The sequence below is a fragment of the Aythya fuligula genome, chromosome 2 (assembly GCF_009819795.1).
Source record: "Aythya fuligula isolate bAytFul2 chromosome 2, bAytFul2.pri, whole genome shotgun sequence".
Lineage (NCBI taxonomy): Eukaryota > Metazoa > Chordata > Aves > Anseriformes > Anatidae > Aythya > Aythya fuligula.
This window is the reverse complement of record NC_045560.1, coordinates 55,456,068-55,477,606: the sequence shown is the minus strand read 5'-3', so window position 1 is coordinate 55,477,606 and position 21,539 is coordinate 55,456,068. Positions and strand designations below refer to the sequence as shown.

Below are 21,539 nucleotides of genomic sequence, written 5' to 3'. Positions count from 1 at the left end.
TCACACAAGCTTATGATCTACAATGTTTTTTCCACTGAACATGTGCTTAATTGATAGACTCTAATTTTATAAATCCAACATGCTATCAAGGCACATAGCCCTTTCAAAAATGTATTGAATCTCTGCAGTTATTTAGCTTTACCAAAATTGTATTCAGAGTCTCAAATCTGAAATTTATTTAAATGTTATTATTTATTCATTTATTTGAATATTTTGTTTGTCTGTTTGTTAATATAGAATTCTACATCACCTCTTCCACTACTTGGAAAAGTGGTATCAGGTTAATTATCACATCCCCTTTAGTTTTTTACTTTTTTTTTTTTTTTTAACAAAGTTAAAGAATCTTCTGGTCTTCTGTAATTTCTCTAGTACTTAAAGGTATATCAAACACTGTAGGGACAGTAATCTCTTCAATTAACATCCAGGAGTTCTTAGAGAAGATATATTCTTCTTAGAGAAGATATATTCTTCTCTAAGAGATATATTGTAAGGAATATATCCAAATAAAGTTATATGTTTCAGATTTTGTTTGGAGTTTTCCTCTAGTTAAAAGAAACATTCACATTCTCCTATGATATTAGCATAAAGACTTAAAGCTGTGGAACCTTGCTATTTGACATTAAAGTTACTCTTAAATATCCACTTTCATCCACTTTTTTTTCCTGTCTCTTCTGTCTCTGCTGTTTTTTTGCCTCAGCTTTGGATAATTATGCTTTTTAAAGCACATACATCACATATTGAATGTAATCAGGTTATGATTGCTGGTCCCTAAGCAACCACCATTTTCCAGTCCAGTTATTAAGTCATCTTTATCCATCATTATGAAGTCCAAACTAATTACCTTGTGTTGCAGTCAGTAATTTTTTTAGGGAAAAAAAAAAAAAAAAAGTAGTCTTAAGTAGTCTTCAGAAATCTAATGATGTTTTGCTACTGGCTGAATGGGAACCCAGCATAAGTATCCCAACTGAAGTCTCTAGGAAATGAGAATGAGGTTTTTTTGTTTTTTCTTTTTTCTTTTTACACACGACATGTATACCTGTCATCCCCTTTTCCTCTTTTTCTAGACCTTATTAGCATATATGCTGGGACATCCATATTTAAAATTATGCTGGCTTGAGTTATTGTCAAACAGAAACCCACCAATGATGTATATTCAAAGAGTGCTCATTCCCTACCTTGTATCCGAAACTGTTGACAGCACCCTGTAGCCAGAAATTAACATTCTTGTCAAGCAAATCATCTCTCAAGAATGTAATTGTGAGATGTTTATATACCCTTTATTTATATCTCAGATTCAGAGTTTATGAATATAAGCAGTTAGAAGTTGATTCTTGCAGGGTCTTTTTCTACTAAAATATTATTTTAAATTTTCAAGAGGTGGAATAAATACCCTGCACAGAGCTCTGTTCCTCTGCAGCTAACTTGCTTCTAGTTGGCTAACCTGCCAACTCATTTAAATTTAGTCTGAGTATCTCTAAATTGCACATCACCAGAGAAACCTTTTATATTTCTGTTTAACTCTGAGTGCCTTCACTACCTGTGTTTGAACAACTGCTTGCATAAATTGCTTATTGTCTCTGCTAGAAATATTAAAAATATCCATTTGCCTGTTAAAGATTTCCATTTCACTGATTTATTATTATTATTATTAAAATGAGCATGATCATGCATTGCTTGTGGAGACTGAGAAAACTCACTGTGAGTGTAAGGATGCATGAGGCGGGGGGAGGGTTTCAAGTACTCAAACGGAACAGGACACGGTGTGCCTGTGCAGAACAGTACTCATTTTTATTAAATCAAACCTGACTTCTTTCAGAACAACCAAAGGTAATAGAACTCAGTAAAATTATGATGACAGTTGGTTTACATGTCTCAGATTGCAGCCTACTCAGAAATACACGGCTATTTTGTTCAAATCTAAAAACCTGTCAGTTTTGTTCAGCAAAGTCCTCTGGTTTACATTCTTGTTTAATAAATCCAAACAGGAAAGCACCCTTCAGTCAAGTATTTACTGTTGCTGCTATTTTCTCTCAGAAAAGATGAGCCATGCTGAGTTTCTAGTCAATAGGTCACCATCACAGAATTTTAAATATATGCTTATTTTATGGTGATTTAGTGAGGAAAGTGTCTGCTAGTTAATGAAATACTATGGTAAACACTCAAGATATGTTCCTACTGATAAAGCACAAGAGGGGAGGGGAACAGATCAAAATAAAGAGGAAACATATACAGAAGTGCAAGCACTTGCAATACAAAATAAAGTACTTGCAATTCACGCTCTAAACTGTGCTTCCACTGAGTGATCTCCTCTTTGAGTATGTATATATATATGATAGAAGAAAGTCTAAGAATATGTAAACAATTTTCTGAGTAAAACAGGATTTGCCCTACAAAAACAGAGAGCTACTACTACTGCTTTTCTTCTGGAATTCATCTAAAAATATTGTCTAAATTATTGCAGAGATAGTAGTAACGTCTGTTTCTATAGTAGTAATGGCTGGATGATTCAGTGGGGACTATGGGAAGTTTTGCCCTTCTGTACATTACAGAAACCTCCAGGATGGTGACAGGAGACTGAAACTATGAGTTGAACTGATATGCCCTAACTGTGGTTCCATGCTACGTGAGTGAAGGTCTTAGATCATGTCCTGCTGATCAGTACCATTAACACCTGCTTAACTTGTAGAGCAACAGCTGGTAGGCCTTGAGATCTGAGAGCCTGTCCAATGTTTCTTCCATCCTGATACCTCCAACATCAATTATTCCCATTATGGCAATTAGGTCCAAGCACAATTCTGGTAAAGTACTAAATTCGTTGGCTTTACTTGCTCACTTCTGGCTCCTTCTCACTGGAAGAAAAGCCAAGCAGGCCCATAAAATGATCTGTCCCTTGGCCAGTGAATTTTGTTGGCTGCAGTGGTACTTTTGGTCTGAGTCAGTGCTGGCAGCCTCCTTTCCCCAAAGCCATGCAGGGTCTATATCCACACTGTTGCCACCACACAGTGAAAGTGGCAGTAAGGTGAGGGGCAGATATCAATGGCCAAGTCCAATCACCCCTGTGATATGTAGCCTACTTTATTGTGGGCTCTTCAGGGCTTATGCCAAAACCCAGATTGCATCTGTCCTCTGGTATGGTGCAGTCTGCCTTTGTGGCCTTCTCTCCAGCACAAAAAGCACTCTTTCTGTCAGCACAAGCAATGGAGCAGGGTTGAGGGAAGGAAAGCAGTGGTGCAGTAGGAAGAGTGAGCAAGGAGATACCCTATTCAGCACCAGGGGAGGAGAAAAGGAAGAGGTGGTGTCATAATCTCTGTGTTAATAGATGGAGACTATGTTAGTAATTGGCTGTTTTAACCCTTCATTTTTCCAGTCCCCCTCTGCTGAACAAAGTCCCCTCTCCTTTTTCCAGTGCCCTGTGGGTAGGCACATGGGTTTCCATCTTTTCATCTTCAAAGCAAGCAAATGAAGGTTTATCAGAACTTTTAACTTCTTAAAAACTTCTAATCAGGCTCTTACTTGGCTTCTCTCATCCTCAAGTAAATTAAAAATTGTAGTGGGAGTATGCTACAGGCCACCTGATCAGGAAGACCAAGCAGATGAACTTCACTAAGCAGATGGCTTCGCTAAGGGCACATCATACCTGACAAATCTGGCGGCCTTCTACAACAGGATTTTAGCACCGGTGGATAGGGGAAGAGCAACAGATGTCAACTGTTTGGATTGGTGCAACACATTTGACATTGTCCCCCATGATACCTCTATGATGTCTCTAATCTGGAGAGACATGGATTTGATGGATGGACCATTTGGTGAGTAAGGAACTGGCAGGATGGTTGCACTCAAAGTGTTGCGGTCAATGGTGTAGTGTCCATGTGGAAAGCAGTAATGAATGGTGTTCCTCAGAGGTCGGTAGTGGGTCCAGTGCTGTTTAACATCTTTGTGTTCAGCTCTGGGGCCCCCAGGACAAGAAGGACACAGGCATACTAGAACAAGTTCAGAGGAGGGCCACAAAGATGATCAATGAGCTGGAGCAGCTCTCCTACAAAGACAGGCTGAGAGTACCTAAAGGGGGCCTGCAAGAAGGCAGAAAAGGGACTCTGTCAGGGAGTGTAGTGAAAGGGCAAGGGGGAATGGCTTTAAGCTAAAAGAGGGTGGATTTACATGAGCTGTTTGGAATAAACTCTTTATTCAGGGGGTGAAAAAGCACTGGCACAGGTTGCCCAGAGAAGCTGTGAGTGCCCCATCCCTGGAGGTGTTCAAGGCCAGGCTGGATGGGGCTTTGGGTAACCTGGTCTGGTGGGAGGTGTCCCTGCCCATGGCAGGGGGGTTGGAACTGGATGATCATTAAGGGCCGTTCCAACCCAAACCATTCTACAATTTTATGACTATAAATTAAAAGTATTTGAACTGTACCCCTCAAAACTCAACAAACACCTGAATAACCTTCAGCTATCAAAGGTTACATTTTCCTTGAGAACGTCTGCTTATCAGCCCCAACTGTTGGTGTTGAGATGCATGTTCTACAAAGATGATTCCAAAGCTTTAATGTTCCTTTAGGGCTGAAACTCCCTGTGGGCTTCAGACTGCCCAAGAAACTAATAAGCAATCTGTGTGATTTTCATGTGTTTTAAACCTATATTTTAATGTATGATTTTACTGAGCAGAGGGGCTCTCAGGAGCCCCAGCCCGTCAGGCGGGGCCGCAGCCGGGGCTGGAAGGCCAGCCTCCCCGCCCCCCACCCCCCCCGCCCGCTCCCGCTCCCCGGCGGAATCCAGTCCGGGTATTTCCTTCTCCACGGCGCCGCGCCGCGTTTTCTGCCCGCTCCGCACCTGCCGCTGCCCTGCAGGCAGGCTGCCCGCGGGACCCGGAGTGGGATCTTCGGGACGGGACGGGACAGGACAGGACAGGACGGGGCGGGACGAGGTGGGCAGGGGAGCGGGGTCCCCTCGTCGGGGCCCGCTGGGTCAGGGGAGCGGCGCTGCGAAGTGCATGGGTCTTCTGCTGGAACAAAGCTGCGAGATTCCAGCCTGGTGTTTTTTTTTTTTTTTTTTTTTTCCTTACTTCTTGTATGTTCTTTATCTGCGCGTGGGGTTCGGTTTAATCGGGCGGGCTGGGATGCATCTCAAAGGGAAGAAAGGCGAATCTGCTTGAGATCGTCTTCTGAGGCTGATGCTTCGACCCACCTGTAAGTTTTTGTTTATTTTTATACCAGCCGGTTGCAAAGAAGCAAGTTAATAAGCAGTCAAGTTGGACATGTCCTGCTGATGTGAAGCTGAATGTTTGAAGCCTAATCTAATGCAAGGTTTAGGAAAACGCAAATTACAGCATTTGTTGTCAGTATAGCATGTTGAACTAACTTAATGTGTTGTTTTAATGCATCTCTGTAGTAGAGCAAGCATATATGCTGCTATAATTCTGATGCTAGAATTCTAATCTTTTATATATATATATATTTATTTTTATTGCAGTTTAATCAAAGGTTTCCCTTTTCCTCCAAAGAATTCCTTTAGGTTGAGATTGAAAACATCCAAAGCTCGGTTTCAGTATTTGGGTGGGGGCACTTGCTGCAGCTTGTTAACAAAGCCATTATACTGCAAATGGCATTGTGCCCTCCAACACTATTCCTGAATTACGTCTGTGCCTGCATGAAATAATAAAAAATGTTGGTAGTGCACAGTTTGCTTTAGGCCAGCTGGAAACGTTCAGTTTACGCCATCTAATGAGATGCAAAGGTTGTCACAGAGTTAGTGTTTGCATGTTGTCTGCTCCTGTTCTTCCATCATCCTTCCACACACCCAGCTCTGTGTCTTTTTTGTCAAAATGCCTATGCCACCTATTGTCATTATCTCCCGAGTAAGGCTGTGGATGAGCAAATCGTAGGAACTGCAAAGATAGGCACACTGAGGATGCCTGATGTAATATTCTGCATCTGATCTGAAAAGCAGTAAGGGTCTGCTTAAGCTGTACATGTTATACCTGAGATTGACAGGAGTGGAAAAGGAAGTATGCTTCTTTACTGGTTCTCATAGAAAGGAATTTGTTGAGCTTTTTTTCCCAACAGTATCAAGCCACACCTATTTCTTTCATCTCCAGTGTATTTGTAGAACCTGGGGAGAGTTTTTAGTTCCCAGATCATGGTATAATGCTTTTACATTTCATTCTTTATGGACCTGTGGCTTCCACTGCCTAGAGGTGGGGAGGGGCTTCTGCCCAGACACCCGAAGTGAAGTAGGCTTCTCTTCAGCCAGTCTGAGAACTCACCTAACCTTTCGGTCTACCCAAATTACTATACAGGAGCAACCTGTAATGGTGGAGGTCTGCAGTGCTTTGCAGAATACAAGAAGTTGGCAAATACTATTAATTCAGCAGGCTGCAACCTTAAAATTAGCTGAAAGAGACCATTTGTCACAGAGTAAATAATACAGCAGTGGAAGTAACTGGCATGGGATGTTGTGGAGGCCAGAAAAATTAATGGCTTCCACAAGCATTGGACACATTCATGGAAGACAGTTCTGCCAGAAGCTAAATATAAAAGGCAAGATGAGACCTTCATCTCAGAAATGTTTGTAAGAATCTGAAAAAGTATACCCAGGGAGGATCATTTTCCATGTTCCATGTTGTTATACTACTTTTGAATCATCTACTATCAGTCACTTTATTTGAAGAAAGAACAATGAACTAGGTAACTCATTGATCTGATCTAATGTAGCTGTTACATTTTTATGATAATTTGACATGATAATTTGACATTGTCACTGAATAGCAGCAGTTTTCAGATGTTTATTTATTGCACAGAAGTGTGTTCCAGCAGAGGAAATACAAGAGTATTCACATATGTATGCATGCATGTAACAAAGAAAAGAAGCAAAAGCCTTCAGTATTTCTTAGATCAACCCCATCTCTGACTTCGAGACATAATAGACTGTTCAAATATAAATTACTCAGCTTCAAGTTGTGAAGCATACAATACTGAAAAAAATAGATAAGAGAAATTGCTGTTAAAAAGAATCAATTTCATTTCTTTCCTGCACTGTCCTAGCATATTTTTTCAATTGTTAAAATAGATGGTGTCTTTCAGTAGTACATATAGATTGTTACTGTCTATACAAAAAGTGGATGCTTTGATCCAAGAAAAAATTGATTCAAAATGAGGAAATAAACAGGGAATCAAAATGTTGTAAGAAAAAAAAAAAAGACCTACTAAGTTACAGTATTTATTTCCTTGCTGGCATCCTGCTTTTCATTTTCTTGCCATTTAATGCTTTGATAACTGAAACAGATTTCCACTGCATGGACAGATCATTGCTTGTCCATGATGAATATCTCCTGAAAAATATCAGTTCTCCAGAAGTTTTTATTTATATCCTACATTGCATTGAAACACGATATTGTAAATGTAATAGTCACAGATTTCTATTAAATAAATAAGAAAAAAATGTGTGGGACTGATGAAGTTTTCTTTTGGTGATACTAATGTCCTTACTAATGTCATTTCATGACAAACAGATTGCAGGTCCTTGTTTTTCAGATAAACCTTCTGTACTCTTAAATTTTTTGTTTGTTTGTTTGTTTTTCTTTTTAATATGAAGCATACATGGTATAAGAATACAAATGTTTTTTATTGAAAAAAACATATTCCAGTTTTAGATTCATAAATGAATTTTCTTCAGATGGTTATTCTTGCTCTTCCTCCCTCTACAAAAGTGAGATATTAAGATAAGAAAGAGAGGAGAGAGGTGGGAGGCAAGAGCGGGAATTTCAGCCTACCCACTCTGATGACATTGCAATTTTATTAAGATATTTGAAGCTGGTTGTATGGAATACAAAGCTTGGTCTGAGTGCATTTGCAAAAAGTCATAGATGTGTACCAGTTAAAACTACCAAATAATAAACAGACTGAAGTTACAGTATTTTAATACACTTTTAACAAATACACAACATAACTATATTCACTGGAGTTGGGCCAAGACACATCACATTTGACTCCACACTGCAAGACTATTGTTTGATTATTTATTTATTTGCTTATTTCCTGGCCTCAAAGGCATTTGCTGACTTACGATACAGTTAGCCTCAATAAGACATAAAAACGTATTTAAACAAAACATATACACTAAATTGGGTATTTCTTTTACATAGTAATGCTACCTTTATGTATTGGTTTTACATTCTTCTTTAATGCTTATGAAAGATTCTGTCTAAATTAGATATCATTGACTTAAAGTATAATGGATTTATAAATTCTGCTGAAATCCTTTGTACCAACCAATCCTGAGAATCATTTTTCTGTGATAAAAACTTCTGGGTTTTGATATTAATATCTCTGATGATAAAATTTCCTCAGTTACTTTATCAGTCATACTGTGGGTTTTTTATGACATTTTAGCAATGTAATTTCTTCTTCCCCCATCATCCACTTACTCTCTTGCTATTTAGAGCCTGTCTGCAGAGAAAAGTAGATCAAAATGAAATTCCTTGTTGAGGATAAAACAACCTGGTTGCTATCTTTCTGCTGCCCTCCACTCATGATCCCATTACTCCTGCATCACATGAAGAGGATAGAGTACAGGGTAGAGAAAAAAATATTGTTCTTGAAGCTAATTGTGAGATACTTATGCAGTTTTACCTTGGAACTGCTGGTTTCTGCAGCTTGGGTTAAGCTTTATATTGAGCACTTTGCTTGTCAGTCAAAAGATTTCTAGTAGCCCTCAGGAGGGTTTGCAGCTGAAGTACTATTGCAGGCTGAAGTACAGCATTACTGCTTAATATTAGCATCCTGTTCTGTCAGTACAGGCTATCGTCTATTTTTTTTTAATTATTTTTTTATTTTTAGCTTTCCATACATATGGGATTCCCACTCCAAAGAACAAGCTGAGCTTTTTACCTCTCATACAGAAGGAGAAAAATTAGTCATCTAGAGGAGAAATAAAATGCTACACAAAAATATGTAATGACTATATACACCATTGGTTATAAAGGGTAATGCATGGAGAAGTCCCTCTTCGCCTACAACGCCTGTGGGTTTTGGTCCCACTGTCACAGTGGGACACAGGAGGACTATTACCTCCCACTGAGTTTCTGACGCTACCTGAACTCAAGAGGTCTCTGTTGAATGGAAACATTTGAAGGTATCATTCTTTGACATCAAAAGGATCTCCAGAAACATGCAATTTCTTCTCTTTTGCCTTGATTTTGCATACTTCCAGTTTCTGTTTTATGAATGGAAATGCACTGTACAAATTATGCCTCCATCAGTAATATTTCCAAAGTCATAAGAAGTTTGTGGTGTTTGTTTTTTGTTGTTTTGTTTTGTATTTTTTAAAAAGACATTTCATTTTATTTTCAAATTTAAAACCAATACCCATACCTTCTTTACTGAGATCTCAAAACATTTGAAGTATCTAAAGAACTGCCATCCCAATTAGATATTAGGGAAAATTCTCTTAAGTCCTTCTAAGAGAGTAAGGGAGAGTTTGAGGTGAATATCTGAAGTGACTGTCTTAAGATTATACAGCAAATCAGTACCATTTGTTCCCTTGAAAGACTGGCATTCTGTGTTGGCCTTAGTTGTTGTTTGTTTTGTTTGTTTAATTCATTTTTCATCAAAAGGTAGTGCATATAACCATTATCGGCTCCATAAGGAATTTTAAAATGGAAAATTCCAGGAAACCATACATACAATATACAATCTTGAAACATTCAGTAACTATACCACAGGTGCAGAATAGCAGACAAAAAATCCAACATGTTCTTAAAAACTCTTTATTACTGACTGTGAAACTGTTCTGACAAATAATGACTTGGTTTCATAGCCCTCTTTACAGTACCTTTTTTTTTCTTTCACTGAAGAACTGCAGTCCAGCAGTAGTCTTAATTATTTCTGTAATAATGGAACTTTGATTGGTGTATGTTTAAGATCAGTGATTTACCATCTCCACTATGCAGTGACCTTAAAGCCGTAATTCTTCTGCCCACAACTCTGTTTTGGAACTGCTCCAGAGCCATCGAGCGGCACAGCTTCCAGGCCTATTTTGCCTCTCTCATGTTATGTGTTTTTTCACCTGGTTCAGTCATTTCCAGTGTGTGCTGAAAGTACCATTTTATAAGGAAATGGCCTTTGTTTCGCCAACATCAGTGAAGCTGCTATTGCAACTGAAACTTGCTCTGAGCTGTTGCAGTTTTCATAAGCAATTTTTCTCTTGCATGCACCTTGGATAAGACCATTTATTAAGTGTCAGACAGCAAGTGAAAGCACTATATGCTTACTGCACAACACTATTGGCTGGCACAGTAGTTTCTGGCAGAGTGCTTCATACATCACAAATAATATCTTCTCCATATTCAATGCATGATCAGTGAATTTGTCAGTTTAGACATAAATTGTATAAACAAAATTGTTCCATACAAGCTATAATTTCTTACAAAATGAAACCTGAAACATTACAATAAGTAACATAAATAAAATTGTAAAGAAAAAAAAAAGTTAATATAACCAAGGAAGAACCACATCAAACAACAGAGCCACTGCAGGCAGTACCCGTCAGGTCTGCAAAGCAGTCAGGGGTACACTTGTCTGAAGGGATCTGACTGAGGGATCTGATCAGGGGTCCAGGTGTGATATGTGCCAGAAGAGGGGGTGACAGAACAGCAGTCTGAGCCTCACAGGGGCTGGAGGTTATGCTGCAGCCCCTCGTGGTGTTTAGTGCATCCCTGCAGGCTCCTGGGCAGCCTGAACATATTAGCGTGAAGGAAGGAGCGTTCCTGTGGGTAGGCATCTGGGTACCACTGGGTTGCTGCAGACCAATGGACTGAAAAAGCATGTCTGCTATGTGGGATTTAAAATTTGCTAACGAGCAGGTGGTAGCCATTTGCAATTGTGTCCTGTGAAGCTCAAGACCCTGTTCTCAGGGGTCGCTAACCCTTTTGCTGTCCCCAGCACTCCTGTAACAAGTTCTCTGTAACAAAGCATCTTACCCTGCTTGGTATGTACATGCAGAGAGCAGCATGCCCTTTCAGAGTGCAGAGAGCTCTCTTTCAAGTTACGGACAAAAATAAGGTTCCTGCTGCTTTATACTTGGTTTGTATCAATTACTGAATTTTAACTGAGAGATTGAAATTAAAACCAAAGGAATTCTGAGGGTAAGTCTTTAGAGCAGTCTTTGCTTCATACTGTAGGTGTTTAGCATATCTGATACCACACAAGGTATCCACAGTTAAGTGGCATCAGTATGCTTTTTTTTATAGATATCACTGATCTTAAGACAGAGAAAATAAAACAGCCAGTAAGCAAACAGGTGCTTGAGCTTCACACTGGAGGACATTCAATAGAAGAGCTTGGTGATGTATCAGAACATAGTTTTCCCTTTGTCTGGTGTTATCCACCTTGCTGGGTGTACAGTAGTTGTTCCTGATGTGGACTTTTTCACCCTGTGATTTCAGTCTTGTGGATATATGATGTCCCAGATAGGTTCTCCCTTAATTGCATGCTATATGTGATTCAAGCCAATTTATTTATTCTCTCTCTCTCTCTCTCTCTCTGTCTCACCATGACAGTTCTCAAGTATCAGCATGTGCCAGGGTTCGATGTTGCATTAAACCACTCCATTTAGTCATCAAATACTGCAAATAAGAGAAAACGATTTAGTAATCTCAGTACACTGTGACTTCTTGAAATCAATAGCTTCCTCTCAGTGGAGTTTAAACTGCACTCCATTATGTGGAGCCTGATGCAGTAACACAGAGATGCTTAAGATGCCTACTGGGCTGCTCTTTCTGCAGTGGGTAATGTAACAAGATATCTTTCTGAGTATAGAGGACAAGAGAATACATGGCGCTTTAGAAAAATCTATTGCTAAGGTTGACCCAAAAACAATTAGTGGTTCATTTAATTGAATCAACAATTCACCTGTGCAGTCTATTATAATATTACATAGAGATAATTTAGGCTCATTTTAGTAGAGCTAGCTGAAGGGTTATAGAGATTTATAATGGATTACCTCTGTCTGTCTGCTGAGTGGATGCTTAATCTTAAGCGAAATAGGAAAGCATTCTGGTAGTTCAGCCAGAAATACCACTCTATGTCAAAGCTGTGATTCTTCTGCTATTGATATGGTTACTCTATTTCCAGCATTGTTATTTTGTTGTATTTCTCAGCATAAATAGGTTGTTGTCCTAAATCCAAATGGCTGTGTTTTTTTTTTTCACCATTTTCTAAGCAAAACTCAAATGGTGTCTTGTTTAAAATGTGGAAGAAATAGTCCTTGGGCTGAGGGATCTTTAGTTGGGCTGCTGAGACTCTTGTTTAAAAGGCACCTTCTGCCACAATCAAATCCAGTATATCGTGTTTTTCTCGTCCCTGCCCCACTATGGGGTACATTGGGCAGAGTTTTCCCATTGTCAAATAAGAAAGAAGTAGATGGCTATAACGTTTACTGAGCTTAATGAGCTTTGCCATGCTAGAAGTATGCTTAGGTATGCCCTCTTCCTGCTGTGAAGAGTATCACTAGAAAATTCTAAGGGAATTCATAACAGGTTATTTGTTAGGTACATCGTTGTACGTGTCTATGAACTTCAAGTACTTCAAGTTCTGTTACATTTCCTTCCTAATGGAAGGTAATTCACCATGAATAGATATGTGGATCCTCTCTGTGTGTATTGAACACTGTGCAAGATTTAGAATTTTTTATAACTGTATTGATCTGCATTTCAGAGTCCTCTAAAAAGAAAGAAAAAAAAAAAAAAGAGTACTGATCAGCTAGTATAGAAGAGACATTCAGGACTAAAAACAGTTTTTGTAAGGTTGCAATGAGGGTGCATCTCTCTTCCATCATGGCTGTACCTCTCTTCCCTCCCTCTTTCCAGGGTCAGTGTAACACAGTCCAAGGCCATCTTTCCCCATATAAAGTGGCTGTAATGGTATGGCACAGTGCTGTCCTGGATCATATTTCTTTGTGCTGCAGAGCCTTGTCTGTGTGTGAATCATTCCAGGATCCTCGCATGGGGAATTTTAGGTATATAGAAAGCATTTCTGTTTGTTTATCAAAAACCTGCTCAGGGTGGTAGGACCAAACTTTTTTAGATTTTGTTTTGTTTTGTTTTGTTTGTTTATTTGTTTCCTGCTAAATCAGGCTGTTATTTTTTCTGCAGTCTTTCTAATTGATGCTAGAAATGTATAAAAAATAAATGCTAGAATTAAACAGAGCTGCCCCCCTTCAGCACTGCTATAGCTTGTTTTATTAGAGTTGCTATGGCACTTTGAGCAACTCTATAAATCTTTCACTGGTAGACATAGAAAGTAGAAAGGGGAGGGAGACTGTAGGCAAAAACTATATTTGCCATGTGTCTGCTCCTGTAAGTGGATTCTGTCATCATGTGCATGCTAACCGGGTAAACTTCAGTGATAATCTGAACCAAACTGTTTGTCTCATAATAATGCCAAGGCGGGAGCAACAACTCTGCATCTCAAGGTACTGTAGTAAGGACAAAAAAGGTTTAAAAAACAGGTAGCCTCACAACACTGAATAGTATTGCTATATGCTACTTACACATTTTTGACTTTTGCACATTTTTTCCTCCATACAATATATTTTTGCTTGTTTTCCTGTAGATTCATGGAATAATAAATTTCAACTTTACTGCCTTGTGTCACCAGCATGCTTAAAAATAGATTTTCTTTTCATCTTTTCACCTAGGTAGAAAAGAGCTTTTTCAGTAGTAGCACATAATTTTCATCTGAGAAATAATATTATTTTCATCACAATGTGGTATGTTTCTGGCACAGCTGTTGAAAATAAGCCCTGAAATCAAAAGCAATAACAGGATTAAACTCCAGAATCTTTTTGCCATTAAAGAAATAACAAAATATAAATAACAAGTAATTGATGTTAAGCATACATTCAGTGAATGATAGCACACAGGATGTGGCAGCAGCTGTGAGTTGTTTAAGTATATATACTGTGTAGTAGTTACGTACATCTAAATGGTGATTAATCTGTGTAGGTAGTGATCATGTGAATATTCAGTGTTAAGTATTTGTATGCTATAGTGCATCTGTGTTAGAATAGGTTTGCCTGAATTGTCTCTGTTTATCATGGCCTTCATCTCAAATCAGCAGGTTATATGGTTAAAGGAGCGAATGATTGAAAACAGATAAAGTTTAAAAAGGCTGATAAATGGTATTTTTAGAAGTCTTTTATTACAGAAATGCTTGTGGGTGAGGTGCCAGCAGCAGATAGCTGTGTTAGACCTGAAAGCAATAATATTAATATCGCCAATTGCTAATAGTATACTATATGCTACAATATTAATTTATACAACATTGTTTGCTGAAAATTAGATCAATGGAAAGTGGTTGCATTGTACATTTCCCTTTAAATAATATGACTGTCATCTTTTTTGCTCTCCCCTTTGTTATAGGGAGAAAATTTAATTTTAGTCATGACAACAAAGACATATTTCATTATATAATCATTACACCCTCCAGGGATGGGTTTACAGCAGGCTCAAATACACAAGGAGGCAAAGTATAATGGCCTAACATCAGAATATCTGTGTGCAGAGTCCCATGGGACATGCATGGAGGAGCATGTTCACATTTACAGAACTCAATCCATCTTGTTTTAGCGCTAATGTGATGTGAGCCGATTGTAAATTTACACTGGGTGACTTACACAACTGTCATTTGTGAAATGTTTTAAACAAAAATGCAGGTCTTTAGTAAGGTGCCTCGTTAGGTTTTTGATTGTTGTTACTTCTTTAATTCTTTCAGGATCTAGTATCCTATTTACTAGTATCCTATTTATTCACAAAGTATAGAGAAGAATGGTGCTGAAGCTCCTAAAGTAGTGCAATCATATTTATGAATTTTTACTCTTGTCATTCAGGATTGTAAATGGGAGGCTATTAACACTGCTGTATGAAGTTCCACAGTCTCTGTAAATAAACTGTTACTGACATCAGTTTCAGTGTTTTTGATTTCCTAATGGTTCCTTAGATTATAAGGATTACTCAAAATTATAACCATTCACTGCATATACCAGGAATATTTTATTGAAATAAGAGAGCAAATATTGTGGTCAGGTATGAATCCTGTCTGAGTTATACCAACTTTCAGACAATGTGACTATTAAATATGGAAAATCTGTGTATATGTATGAGTTTTCTTACTTAGTATAAAATTTTTGAAGATGATGTTTAATTGTTCAGTCAGGCAACTTTCTTAAAGGAGGGCTGCGTGAAAGACTCACATGGAATATAATGATGTTAATGAATCTAAGCTAGTCTCTAGATGAGTCCCGAGCATGTTTCCACTTTGTCACAGTTAACGGCCACTGCTCACTGACAGTTTGTGAAACATGGATGAAAAATTGATACAGGCTGGATAAGCACTAGCAGAGAGAGGAAGCTGTTCTCAAATGAGAACGGAAAGGGAAAATGGGAGGGTTAGAACAAATCAGTTCTTGTACTGTGGATCATATAAGGAGCTAATGCTAGTAATCATCAGATTATGTGACTTCCTTTTGTGTCCTGATGCTAGGTGAGGACTTAAATGTTGCATATTTATCATTCTGAGTTGGTTGCCACAACAGAAAAGGTACAATTTAATTTTGTGTGAAAATCAAGCAGTTGTTTTAAGTGTGCTCAGGATTTGTCCATCTTTCAGCAACCTTTCCCCACTTCACATTTATTATGTAAATCCCTCAAAAAGCTTGGCTTGAAATACTCTAGTTTATCACTTGAAACTCCTTGTACATAGCTCTTATGCAAAACCCTTAGTACTCATAGAAATAGCACAGTCACATATGGAGCTTTTAGAATGCCCAGTCAGCAGCCCAGACCTCATTGCCTGGAGCATGTAATTGATCTTCATTTGGTTAGAGCTGAACACAGACCAAAAGGTTTGTAATGCATTTTCTAACAACTTTTTTTTTTTTTTTTTGTAGTAAAACTCAAACCCAGATGTGCTTCACTTCCAGCTCTTCCCCCATCTCTTAGGATAAAACTGTTGCACTTTTTTTCCTCACACCTTTCTCAGGAGAACCATCTCCTGTCTCAGCTCTGTTTTCCTTTCTTTTTTTATGACACAATCTTGCGATTTATATACATCATCTTTTTTCTAGAAACCCCATTCTTCAAACCCTGAACATTATTCCTATCTGAAAAGGATGCTTTTGAGCAGCCTGGGGCTGGTTCTTAGTCTCTCTCCCTGGAGTATTGTGTTGCTTTGCTCAACTCAGTATGAGTTTTTCCATTGACTTCAAGGGCCAGACTTTAACACCCCTCCCTGCCAACTCAGGGAATAGAAACCTGGTGAAGGGGAATTTGAAGAATCTCAAGGGCTCTGTAGAAATACTCTTTGGTACAGTGCAAACATGATGCTGCCATGTTCCTTTTTCATGTACTCTATGCTACCATGGAGGAAATTAAGCTGAATTTTTCACTGCAATGTAAATTTTACATGGGATACTGCAGTGAGGTTTTGGTGTGCTAATATTCTCTTTGATACAGCTGGATGAGTGCCAGTTTTGTTTCCACATTGTTGTACTGGACTGAGTGACTTCAGCTACCGCAACAGGTCCTGCTAGAAATGAACCAGCTGCAAGTGGCCCGCTGATTCTTTGGTTGTTAGGACGTGTGCTGTGTGTTAGCTGGTATTTTGGAAGTGAGGAAATTCAGGTCTAGGGAGTGGCATCTGTTTCAACTAGCCTGTGGTCTGCTCATGAAGCCCAGCTACCAGCTTGCAAGCTAGCTGACAGCCACCATGTGCAAAATGTCTGACTTATAATATCTCTCCACTGGCAGGGGAAGGCACAGGAGCACACACATAGCTCCTCAGCAGGAGAGCATGGGGAATTTGCCATCTCCATGTTTTGGAGCCTGTCTCTTTACAGTTGTGCCCAGCGACAGGATGAGAAGTAATGGGCACAATTGAAGCATAGGAGGTTCTGGCTGAATATGAGGGGGCACTTTTTTACTGTGAGGATATAATTTTAATGATAGCATAACAGTGAAACCAAGCCACATCAAGGCCTGAAGGTTTCCTACTTTAATCTGTAATGAAATAGAAAGAAATAGAAAGGGTCTGAAATGTTCTCAGCCTGCTGAAACAGAGAGTTCTAAGCTGAGCTTTGGGAACTGAGTGTTAAGACTGTGATTTCTAAAACAGTGATTTGTTTTATTTTTCTTGATTTCCTGTAGAAATTGGGAAGATTGACCAAGATATATATAAATACAACACACCAGGATTCACTGGCTGCCTATCAAGGGTACAGTTCAACCAGATTGCTCCACTAAAAGCAGCTTTGAGACCTACCAACGCCTCTTCTCACGTCCACATTCAAGGGGAACTGGTGGAATCCAACTGCGGAGCATCTCCACTGACAATCCCACCAATGTCGGCCGCAACTGACCCATGGCACTTAGATTCAGGTAAGGTGTGCTTTGTTCCACATTAACTCAGCTGGGCAGTTGAGAGAAAGAAATACATTCATCCTCCTCTGTAAGAAAAAGTGGCATAGAGCAGGCGTAATGTATACATGATTAGAGGGCAATACTCGTAGTAGGAAATGCAAAACTGGAATGACAGAGATCACTTCTAACTTCTAAGTTGCAGAATATTTTCTTTGTCTTTTTTTTACTCATGGTTACATTTGTGAAGGAACATTACAGCGTTTTGGTAAGTGGGAGTGGTTATCAGTTTCATTCTTTCTAGTACCTCTAGATTAGAGTTCAGTAATGCAGATTAGTGTCCTGTGTTCATTATGCATTTGTATTTTACACGTATTCATAATATATGTGCCACCTCTACATTTTTAATAGGTTGAACAAAACTTCAGTTTCGGGTTTGTACTGCTTTTCATCCTGTATGTTGCGTTCTTAATTATAAGTTGAAGAGCCTGAACTCAAAACACTACAGAAAATTTTAGATATAATCAGAGTTATAACACTGAAGTATTCAGCTTTACTTTTATTTTCTGTAAGTCTTACACTGTTTGATTCTTGAGTTTTGCACTTACTGCTATAATAGCACTTTGTAGTATTGGATACATAGTAAGCAGGACATTGCTAGTATAGATAAATAATGCATGGTAGAATTTCTTCTGCTGAATTGCTAATAAGTGAGTATATTGTAGTCAGCATCATACAAAAAAAAAAAAAAGTAAATCTAATTTTAGGCATAAATGTGTTTATAAAGTACTGATTTGTTTTCTGAAATGTCTGCTTTCCTTAGGCTATGTTTAATGGAAAATCCCATTAGTCATGACTGCATTCTTCTCATGCTGGAAATGCTGGAAAGCCAAAACAATTTGCTGATCCCAGCAATCTTATCCTGCTTTATGACTGGCAGTCTTTGAAAGTGTACATTATAACTTACTTTAGAGGGTTTTTTTGCTTATTTTTTCTTGCTGCATGGGTGTCATTTTTTTAAAAAAATCTGCTCCCTTTAAATTCATATTCAAGGGTACATTGACACTTGTCTCATGTTTTGGCCTCATTTATACAGGTGTAAATTAGAACGCATCTGAGCAAGCTGATGGCTTGATAGTGGTTGCCTTTTCTGTTTGGGGATCCATCTAGCTGTCAGTTTTGATGTGAGAGAAGACAGGTTCCTGTCTTCCTTAGAAGCATGTGCCAAGGTCATATCTTTGTCGTTTTTTTTCTCAAAATCTCAAGCAATTCTTTGTAGCCTTTCTTTTCAGCTCTTCTTCAATAGAGAAGTAGGGCAGAGCTTTCTAAGGAGAGGGAGATATTCTGGGTCTGAGGGTGCCAAACACAGATATAGGCAGTATCGTACTCTAAAACCTTTCATTCCCTCCATACTACCACACCTTCGTAAGACTTCATTGCATCTCTTCGCCATTTGTAACATGCAATCTCCTACTTGATTTTTTTCATCACAAATCTTAGTAGTCCATTTATTCTCTGAAATCATTAGGTCAATTTCTATGTGAAAGTTATGTTCTGTGCTTCTGTTTCTGTAAGAGCACGTTACCTGGAAGATACCTCATTGACTCATGTCTTTAAAAAATGTGCCATAAACTTCATGAGGATGAATTGCTGCAGTGAGTCTTACACAGCTTATGTGGTTTGGTTGTTAATTTTGGTTGGTTTCTTTTTCTTACAGATAATTTGACTGCAAGCTAGTAAAATATTGTCTGGATTTACTCAGCATAGCTGAACTGTTCCTAATAGCTCCTGGTGTTAAAAAAGAGAAGGTTCTGTTTGCCCTTGTCGTGTGCTGCTATGCTTGACCTTGTATTCATTTGCTGTTGAAACCTTTGCTGAGTCAATTCAGCTTTGATCTGACAGATTAAAAATTTATACATCTCTTCTTGATTAGTTGCAGTACTCAAGTCATGTAGCCATCACGAAGGATATCAGGGACCATGCAGTATGGAGTTAGCTTGGCTCAAGTGGTCTGTTAACTTCAGTCCAGTAAAAAAAAAAAAAAATCTCATTGCAATAGTGGGATTTGACTGTTTCAGTTTTGGGCATCCAGAATATGATGGCCAGCCTTCACTTGTGGTGATGAGAAGTTTCAGTAAAACTGGGATCCAGGGATTCCTCCTCTTGTCCCCTCCAGTGTTCAGCAGCAATAAATGGAAAATATCATATTGCTTTAAAGACTGCTTGTAAAGAACTGCCGTACAGTAAAGAACACAACGATGTCAGGTCAGTTATGGTGTGTTATGGGAGTTGTGTTTCACTGGGGCAGAAGTGAAAGGTCATTCAGCTGTGTATGAACAATTCCAGATGTTCGCTTTTGGTGAAATACCTGTGATACAAAGAAGAGGTATCACAGCAACTCATTTAGTGATGTCAGATAAGAACAACTCAGGCTTTGTAAAATTATCTCTGGTGGTCTGACACAGCTGGCTCTGTTTCAGCTTCAGGAAAAATATATACTGTAGATTGCATTAAGTTAGACATAGATGATGGTGTCTGGTAAATTAAATTGTTTGTTTACAGTGTCACTTTGCATTAGCAAATTGGCAGTTCGCACTATTTATTTATTTTTTTTATGTTTCACAGTACCTGCCAGAAAGCTTTTAAAGAGTTTTACAGTTTTTGTGAATTTATTCCTTCACTAAACTGGCTGAAGGGGCAAAAGGAAAAATCTGTTTGGAGACTCGCAGAAACACTTGTGGTGCTAGAGCAAAAGCCACAAGATGTTCGCACTCACTCTGCCACAAAGCAAAGAGCATGCATTTGAAAGCAGCATGTCATCCATTTAATTTTAAATAGATCTTAATAAAACATAAGAGTTGAGACACAGGTGATTAGTAGTGAAAATAAAATGAGAAAAATTATTTGGCAAGTATTAAATGGTATAGATGATATGGGTCTTATTTGGTGATACAAATATTTGGTGCACTTATCCTGATTCATGTTTTGAATTAAGCGTGAATTTATACCTTTGCTTGTCAAATACCATGAAATAGAACTTTGAACATTGAAACACATTGAAGAAGAGAGCCAAAGATATGTGTCTAAATAGGACAGGTACCCCCAAAGGCAAATACAATGATTCTTTCACCTCTAAACTGCAATAATAGATCAGACCTTATGGATAGTTACTAGATGCCAAGCAGGTTCTGCCTGACGGATGACCTACATGAAATATTTGCCTTAAACTCTTTTATGTACTTACCACATGGACACCTCCTGCTAGCTGCGAAACACTGTGGATGCCCTAACATAAAGGGGGGAAATCATAAAGACACATATCAGTCACTTACAATTGACCCTTAGAGTTAAGTTTTTGTCAATAGGAAAGCTTATTGATTTGCTCCCCAGACAAATGGGCCATGCAGCCTCTAGATTTACTGTTTTGCACTTTCTATTAGTCTTGAATTCACATATATTTCAAATTTACATTAGTTCTTTTATTTATTTTTGTTATTGTTGCAAAAATGCCACTTTCCTCCCTCCCCACTCCTGGCTGGCATTTTGCCATCCTACCACAACATTATCATAAACTATTATCATGTTCAGCTTGTGAGTATTTCTATAATACATAGCATTTTCCTGTTGCTGTGGTGATCCGTTCTTGGTGGTGATGAAGTGCAGAAATTCAACAAGTCATTCTTTTCTACAATGTGACTTTGGTGATTTAAAACGTGATTTTGGTGGGTTAAAAAAAAAAAAAAAAAAAAAAGACAAAAATCGAAACCAAGCAGGTCATCAAAATAGTTCCTTTCCTGTGTTTTCCTCCTATCTGTATTATCTCAGTTCATGTGAGACAATTGAATTTGCCTTGGTTACATCAAAAGGAGTGTAGGAAGTAGGCAAAAAAGAGTTTGATCAATGACCACATTATATAAAATATGTCCACCTGTGCATATTGTCTAAAGGCCTGCCTGTCTGGCGTGTATTTCAAAACAAACGTTAAAATAGTATTTCTTTAATTATATTAGCATTCATTTTAATATCTATTACTGTAGCATATGTTAAAAAGTTAGTAAATTTTATGTTTTTTAGTATCTCTCAATTAAGATTAGCTAAGGTATATGTCACTGATATATGACACTTTGCTCTGTCTA

General features: G+C 38.3%; 1 protein-coding gene across 1 annotated transcript in view; it reads left to right on the top strand.

Moving 5' to 3' along the window:
- Positions 1 to 21,539, top strand: part of CNTNAP2 (contactin associated protein 2) — a 1,149,595-nt gene that overhangs the window by 1,106,149 nt on the left and 21,907 nt on the right. The window contains 1 exon segment of the mRNA XM_032182107.1: positions 17,194 to 17,424. Coding sequence (XP_032037998.1) covers positions 17,194 to 17,424 — 231 coding nt within the window.